This window comes from Haplochromis burtoni, unplaced genomic scaffold, assembly GCF_018398535.1.
Source record: "Haplochromis burtoni strain Fernald_Lab_line unplaced genomic scaffold, NCSU_Asbu1 Contig_159, whole genome shotgun sequence".
Taxonomy (NCBI): domain Eukaryota; kingdom Metazoa; phylum Chordata; class Actinopteri; order Cichliformes; family Cichlidae; genus Haplochromis; species Haplochromis burtoni.
In genome coordinates, this window is record NW_024582520.1 from 149190 (window position 1) to 157322 (window position 8133).

At 47.1% G+C, this 8133-nt stretch overlaps 1 protein-coding gene across 3 annotated transcripts in view; it reads right to left on the minus strand.

Annotated features, from left to right (window-relative positions):
* Positions 1 to 2035: 2035 nt before the first annotated feature.
* The window catches only part of acss2 (acyl-CoA synthetase short chain family member 2), a 20712-nt gene continuing 14614 nt past the window's right edge, over positions 2036 to 8133 (minus strand). For all 3 annotated transcript variants that reach the window (XM_042225092.1, XM_042225091.1, XM_042225090.1), the window contains 11 exons: positions 7976 to 8113; positions 6791 to 6961; positions 6475 to 6608; positions 6274 to 6406; positions 6028 to 6084; positions 4893 to 4973; positions 4688 to 4796; positions 4318 to 4386; positions 3812 to 3988; positions 3634 to 3708; positions 2036 to 3531 (listed from right to left, as the gene is read on the minus strand). In XM_042225092.1, the coding sequence (XP_042081026.1) occupies positions 3404 to 3531; positions 3634 to 3708; positions 3812 to 3988; positions 4318 to 4386; positions 4688 to 4796; positions 4893 to 4973; positions 6028 to 6084; positions 6274 to 6406; positions 6475 to 6608; positions 6791 to 6961; positions 7976 to 8113 (1272 nt within the window). In that variant the 3' untranslated portion in view covers positions 2036 to 3403. The remainder of the gene's footprint in view (positions 3532 to 3633; positions 3709 to 3811; positions 3989 to 4317; positions 4387 to 4687; positions 4797 to 4892; positions 4974 to 6027; positions 6085 to 6273; positions 6407 to 6474; positions 6609 to 6790; positions 6962 to 7975; positions 8114 to 8133) is intronic.

Genomic DNA, 8133 nt, shown 5'->3' on the forward strand with positions numbered 1-8133 from the left:
GTCTTGCCCAAGGACACAACGACCAGGACAGAGAGCCCGGGGATCGAACCGGCGACCTTCCGGTTACAGATACGCTTCCCAACCCCCTGAGCCACGGTCGCCCCAAATAACATTGAAGATTATGTATGTATAAGTGATTTTTGCACACACATTGCAATTGTGCTCCTAGGAATTGTCACTCGGTCAAGTGAAGGTCAAAAACGTCGTTCAGCGTGACTGACTGAACTGATATATTGTAGGGATGACCTTGAGTGCCGATGGGTAAATGCCAACATGCTTACACACATAATCAGGCTGATCCTTTTGATTAGAGAGTCCCGAACACGATAGGTTGAACCAAGTTTGAATAATTAGATCAGAAGCACAGAGCACAGAGAACCACAGCTCCAGAAAATCTGTTGTTTAGGAGGCTAAAAGCTTGTTAAGGTTAAATGAGAGCGACTTTAGTAATAGTTTGCAGGATTTCTATGTGATGTAAATTGCCCAAAAATAGTGTTAAGACCAGATATACGTTACCCCTGGAGGGGGTGAAAAATCAGGAGTAAATCTTTAAAGGTTAACTCTATAGAGGCTGTTTCCAAAGAGTGACAAAAGTAATGTAGAACCTTTTACCAGGAAAAGCCAATTAAATCTGTTCTTAGTTAACAGGAGTTATTGAGGGGGTTAATTAAGTTAACTAATAGAATTAGTTAAAAAGGGGGAAACTGTTAAGAAATAAATATATAATCTTAATGCTTATTTGCTGAGTAGATTGTTTTATGAGAGGCCCAGACTAAGTCACAGGCTGACAGGAAACTGCATGTTTTTGCAGCATATGAGGAGCAGAGGGCGAAACTAAGTTCAGACGAAGGGCGACAGGTTGCCCTGGCAACAGACCTCAGAAAGGGGAAGCTTTTGCAAGCTGCACAGGAAGTGAGACACAAAGAAAAGAGGAACTGAGTAGGAGGAGTTGGTTGTATTGAAACTGTGTGACGTCTGAAGTACTAAAATAACACATATATGAGACTCATGTTGAGCTTCGAATGTTAGAGATTCTGCAACTGGCTTTGGGCCGTGCAGGGCTCTCTCTCTTCCACAAGAGGATTGAACAAATATATAAATGTCCTGACCAAAAAATAAATAAATAAAAATAAATAAATGTTCTGACCACTCGGAGTCGGGTTTTCTATCGTGGGGATCAAAGAATCGGGTTTAATAGTAGGGTGAAAGCATTCGAATCTATTTGTTTTTACTTACCTGCACTGACACAACATTGTGTCAGTGCATACTGTGCGTTGTCGGGTTTGCATGCTGCTCAGTAACATTCGATATCTGTTGTTTACTGTTACTTACCTGCTGTGGTCTGTTCTTGCTTGTTTTCCTTCCAGAAGACTTTTTAATGTCTTTTTCTTGAACATCTTTTCCTCTCCTATCCCCCACTCATGTCTGTTCTGTTTGTAATAACTTGAAAGTTAAAAAATAAATGAATAAAATAAAAATAAATCTTAATTTATTTGATCTTAATTAATAATAGTAAAGATCAATCAAGTGGACCAATAATGATCCACTTGAAAAAATAAATCCACTGGACAATAACTCTGCCTGCGACAGTGGCGAAGGCGAAGAAGAAGAACTTTTCATTTGTGTGCATTTTGTGCCAAATACATTTCCTTCTGTACGATGAGGTCAGCGCACAATGTTTTGTCCTCTTGGCTCATGTGTCGTCTGATGAAAATATCATGGATGTTTAAACACGCGACACCTGGAATAACAGAAGCAATAATACTTGAAGCTGACTTTACTACCAACTTAAAAATGATAAAGACAAACAATTTATCGAATGAAGGAGTGATGTGGCTGAAGATAAACGGCATCACGTGGAAACTGCACAGAATCAGCTGATAAACAGCAGCTTTGATTGGTCCTTATGGGCTAAAATGGTGCATCAACGATTTGTTGTTGTTGAGTCTGAACTTTAACTGGTGTCATCAGAGTTATCCTTGATTTTGCAGTATGAAACATTTGTGCAGGAACAAAGAGGTGAGAGGAGCAGAGGCAGTAGTCATGTTCATTTACTGTCATTGCAAACACTTTGACACAAACAGGGAAACAAACAAAACGCCAAACTGCAAATCAGCTGCGTTCTTTCCTCCACCCGAGTCAGACAGACAGGAAGAGCTTCTCGAGTTTGTAACCCAGCTCACTGCTGCACATGTGGTTGGCACACTGATACAAACAACAGAATTAAAAAATAAAGGACAATAAAAGCTGAAATCGAACCGGCCTTTAAATCACAATCAGACGTCTGTCGAGCACACAGAGAAAGCTTTCAGGGCTCCAACAACCTGCTTCAAAGTGTTCTCACTTTAACCCACAGACCTAGTGTTCATGTTTTCACTCCCACCTCAAATTAAACCACATCGTGCACAATTCAGGTTTTTAGTCTGAACCCCAAACAGAGCACAAACTCTGCTGGTTCGGTCTTTTTATAGAGTAAAGTCAGCAGGTCGATGAGTTATGAGTCACTGAAGGTTTTCTCTGGTTCCTCCAGACTGACACACGAGCCGATCGCTGCTCAGCGGTTACAAACAAAACAAAAACAGCAGGACAGAAGACCCGAGGTGCGATCGCAAAAGTCTGAGAAGAAATCGTGTTCAGAGGCGGCTCGTCCCCGTGCGCCTCTTCCAGCATCGCTCTGGTTTATAGACCGCTCCTCAGGAAGTCCCGCTCTCCGTCGTGTTGACTTCCTGCAGCAGCGCTGAGAGGTCCGGAGGTACCCGAGGAGACGGACTGAAGGGGAGATCGAACGCTCAATCCCGGATCATTGGTGGATGCAGGTTCCTGGAAGCTTTGATCATAAATCAGAAGCATGCAGACACACAAACCTAAAAGATTCCTACATAAAAAAGGGACTACGTTAAAAGTAAAGCCGAGCGTTTTCATGGTTAGCTAATCGTCAGCATACAAAACGGTACTGTGGCACGACGGGAGGGGAGGAGTCAGCGTGGGAGAGGGGTAGCGCTTCACATCGGCCTTAAACCAGGAGACCGACACCCGACATCGGTCAGGTGCCTCTTAGCTCATCTTTGGCTAAAAAACTGGGAGAAGACCAACATGAAGTGTTACCCTGATCCTCAACCGCTCAGCTCGACTGCAGGGCGGTTAGAGCAGCGGCGTCAACATCTGGAAACATCTGCAGGTGGACGTGCAGACAGATGTGACGGTTTGAGGAGTTACTGCACATGTGGACACGCCTACGATCTACCTGCAGCCAAGCCTTCTCACATCATCACCATCAGGAGCTAAAGGTTGTTTGCTGTACAAGTTTATGGGCTCCTTCCTCCTCCTCCTCCTCGGCTGGTTCGCAGCAGCTGTTCCTGCGTGTGGCTGCAGTCGGCGTCTCCCTCCGAGGATCCCGGAGGCGTCACACCGCCGTGCAGCATCTGTTCTGGAAGAGCTGCTCGACCACCGTGGAGTCCGCCAGCGTGGAGACGTCGCCCAGCTCCCGCTCGTCACAGGCGATCTTACGGAGCAGCCGCCTCATGATCTTCCCTGCAGACGGAGAGAAGGCAGAGCTCGGCTTCAGCAGAGCGACTACAGGTGCGACCGCGTCAGCCGCGGTCTCTAACGTGAAACAGCAGCTAGCTTCGTTACCAGATCTGGTTTTGGGCAGTCCAGGCGCGTTCTGGATGTAGTCGGGTGTGGCGATGGCGCCGATCTTCTCCCTCACTGTGAACACGAAGTATAACTCGCGTCAGATGATGAGCGCTCACAGATCAACAAGCCTGACAGGAACGAAGCTTCGGAGGAGACTTACAGTCTCTCCACCCACCTTGCTTTTTTAGCTCCGCCTCCAGCTCGCTGTTGTACATCACACCATCATTGAGCGTTACGAAGCAGTAGAGGCTCTCTCCTTTGACCGGATGAGGTCTGCCCACCACGGCGGCCTCGGCGACGGCCTCGTGCTCCACCAGAGACGACTCCACCTCAGCTGTGCTCAACAAGTGACCTGGAGGGCAGACGGGTCACCGTTACACCAGAAATCACCCTCGGGTGTCAGACACGAAGACGAGCGCATAAAACACGCAGGAACGCGCTGAGACGTAAAAAAGCTCAGAACAGACGAGAAGGTGCAAAATAAAATCTATTAAAAGTTTTTAAAAACGATCATTTAATAAAAGAAACTTAATAAAATCAAATAAGAATTAGTTTTGGATTTTATACACTTACAGATCAGAATCCTGCGGCTGCGTATGAAACAAGTTTACAGAGCAACAGCTCCCTCTGCTGGTCAGACAGGTGTTTAACAGCTGGGTTTCACAGGCAGTCGCGTCTTACCTGAGACGTTCAACATGTCGTCTATCCTTCCTGTGACCCAGAAGTACCCGTCCTTGTCTCTACGGCAACCTGCGAGAAAACTTGAAAAGTTAAGTGCAGCCGAGACGCCGAGTCGTGTTTTAGATCCACAGCAGCTGTGAAAGCCACACAGACCTGTGGCCACGCCCCTTTAGAAACGCCTGGCTAATAATAAATATTACAGGTTACTTCATAAATGAGAAACTTCTGATGTGCTAAAGCTTCAAACGGTCGCTGCAGAGGCCTCAGTCTGACGCAAATACGAGCGAACACGTGAAAAGTTTGTGTAAAAGTCGCCGAGTTCGTCTCTTTGACGCTTGCAGAGTCGAGTCAAACATGACGCGCTGCTCACCGTCTCCTGTGACGTAGTATCCTGGAAACTTCTTGAAGTAGGTGCTTTCAAACCTCTCGTGGCTTCCGTAAACGGTGCGCATCACGCCGGGCCACGGCTGCTTGAACACCTGTGTGAGAGGGCGGAGACAAACGGCAGGTGTGACGCGCTCGCAGACGCGCAGGAAGCACGAAGACAAATAAAGGCTCATTTACTCAAGGCTGACCAGGTATCCTTCGCTGGGCCCCTCCAGCTCCTCCCCAGACTCGTTCAGGATGGCCGGCACCACGCCGAAGAACGGGAGCGTCTGTGGGGACACGCGGGGGAGGGGGGAACCGAAAGCAACGAAATGAAAAAGAAAACATTTTTAAAAAGACGATAAATGGTGAGAAACCTGATTGACTCGTTTCTGTGTTTAATGTCTTTTTCCTTCACTTCTATCACCAGCTTTCCTCGCTTCCCTTTTTCCTTCATGAACTTATCTTTAAATGTTTTTGTTTTCAGATTTACAGGTTTCCTTTGTCTTGTTTGTGGTGACAGAAGCATAAAGGCGGGTCTCCCCTGGACCCAAACGCATCGTCAGCACTTTCTTAGATGTAAAGTTTTGAACCTTTTAAACCCAAAGTCTGCCAGAGCTCCTCTTCATGTCCATAGTAACTACACAAGCTGTGGAATAAACTACAAACAATAGAAAATCATTTGTGTTTCTGGGCTTTTTGTTTTCAAACACATTTCAGAGGTTTATCCCTCAAAACTGTAAATGCAAAAAAAATTGCAAATATCCAAGCACGGGAAATTTTTGAGCATCTTCATAGTTTCATTTTTGAGATGCAATAATTTTTATAAACTGCAGGAAAAACAAAATAAATATTATTGTGCACAGTTTTCAAAGAAAACAGCATAACCCTGTTTTCTTTCGAGCGTCTCAGGAACCACACAGGACTCAAACGTGACGTTCAAACACAGCAGGAAACCTCTGAAAGGCCCTGCAGGGAAAAAACTACGTTTCCACCAAAAACGACGTCACAGATCAGCAACGCTCGTGTCTGGATTATGATGATTTTGTTGTTGTCAGTGCTTTTACAGGATTTTTGCAAGAAGCCGTTTGTGGAAGGAAACTGTGAGCGGAGACTAGATATAAGCAAGTACGACTCGTCCAGTTTCACATGCAAAGAAAATGATTGTGCTAGCCTACGTGGGTGTAATTCTACTGGAATTTAAAAGCAGTTGTGCACAGCTGCAAAGGGCTTAAAAGGGTTAAAAGCCTCGATCACCGTTTTATCTTATTGTCTTCATTTAAGCTTTTAACGTTTCTCCCAAACACACGTTTGAACCTAAACGTCATGTTCAGCCTTACTCACAGCAGATCCAGGCTTCATGGGCGTGGCCGCGGGCAGAGGAGTCAGGACATGTCCTCCCTGAAAACAGAAAACAACTTTAGTCTCAGGCAGCCGCCCAGCAGGGGGCAGCACAGCCCACAGTCTGAGGTAAAAGAAACAGCAGGTGCACAAAGAAGCAGAAAGGCAGGTTGGAAATGGAGACCGATCTGTTCTACATAAAGACGTTTGGAAGCGGCGGTGCTGAAGCTGCAGGAAACCATCACTCACCGTTTCCGTCTGCCAGAAGGTGTCGACTATCGGGCACCTCTTCTCGCCGACCACGTTGTAGTACCACTGCCAGGCCTCGGGGTTGATGGGCTCTCCGACCGTCCCCAGAACCTTCAGAGAGCTTCGCTTGTACCTGCACACAAAGGCACAGGTGAGTTACCCCGCAGGCTCCTCGTGGAGGGAGGAGGGGCCTCGGCTCACCTCTGCACCGGCTCGTTTCCAAACTTCATCAGCAGCCTGATGGCGGTGGGAGCCGTGTAGAACTTGGTGACGTTATATTTGTCCACGATCTCCCACATACGGCTCACGTCGGGGTAGGTGGGCAGACCCTCGAACTGACGCACACAAAAGATTCATGTACAAAAATAACTGCAGGAAGTTTGGAGGAAGTTCCAGCCTCTGATCATCAGACAGCTTTGGACTCATCTATCCGGGTTAAACCGTCGCAGACACAGTGTTACATCACACGTCAGCCCACACCTGTAAACAGGAAGTCTGAGCGCGCTCGCACACTCACCAGGACGCTGGTGGCCCCGTTGGCCAGCGGGCCGTAAGTGATGTAAGAGTGCCCGGTGATCCACCCGATGTCCGCCGTGCACCAGTACACGTCGTCGGGCTGGTGGTCGAACACCACTTTGAAGGTGGTGGCGGTGTAGAGCATGTAGCCGCTGACGGTGTGGAGAACTCCCTGCAGGCGAGACGAGAGGAGGAGGAGGAGCTTCAGAGGAGCGTTCATATGCAGAAATGTGAGCAGGCTCAACGTGATCAAAAGAGGAAGTCATCAAATGACCCCACAGTTATTCCACTTCCTGTTACTCCAAATATGAGCTGCAGTGTGGGTACCGCCCGTTTCCAGCAGATCTTAGTAGTTAAATGTGTGGAAGAAGCAGCTGGTGGAGGTGGGTGGAGGTGACGCTCGATGAAAGTTAGGGACAAATGCAATCGCATGGCAGGATGCTGCAAATGGACCAGGTGTGCCCCGCCCCTCGCTGTGACAGCCGGGAGCGTCTCCAGCGCCCCTGATCTGGAGGAGTCGCAGGAGATGATGGAAAGCTGGGACTTCCCCTGCTGTCGATCCCTTCTAGCACAAAACATCTCCACTGTTTATTGTTGTGGCCATTTTTGATTTTGTTTATAAATTGTGTATTCATTTCTGCTTTTTCTTTAAAGTTGTAACAATATGCTGACCTGGCTTGTTATGTAACTTTGTAATTTATTTTATTTTTGGAAAGTGATTGGTTTATTAGCTTATGGACCCTCCCATTAATCAAGGGCTTGCAGCACCCTGGAGGCGTGTGGTAAAGATGTTTGTTTGTCAGATGATTTGGCAAACAATGATTTTTTGACTTTTTGAACTTGTTAAAGCAGATTAACTTTCGTTTCATTTTAAGCTGTAAGAAGTTATTTGGTTGATTTCTGTTCATAATTTTCCACGAAATAAACATCATTTAGTTTTAAACGATGAAGTCAGAAGTTCTAAAACAAGCCTGTCACCACCCACATTTGGAAAATAAAGGCCGTGACAGTTATAACATTCATGTCTCACTCTCCGGCTCACAGACACCCTGAACGAGTTACTGAAGCTCCGCCTGCTGCGGTGAGCAGGTGATGATGAAGGTGGGCTTTCCTCAGACACACTGAGTATCTGAGCAGGACGCCTCATTAAGTGAGACGCAGGTGACCCACAGGTGTGTTTCCTCACCTTCGGCTTGCCGGTCGAGCCGCTGGTGTAGAGGATGAAGAGCGGGTCTTCAGAGTCGCACCACTCTGGTTCACACTCGTCTGAGACGCCACGCAGCAGAGCGTGCCAACACAGGTCCACCTCGGGGTTCCACGGCACCTGAACATGCGCACGCACGC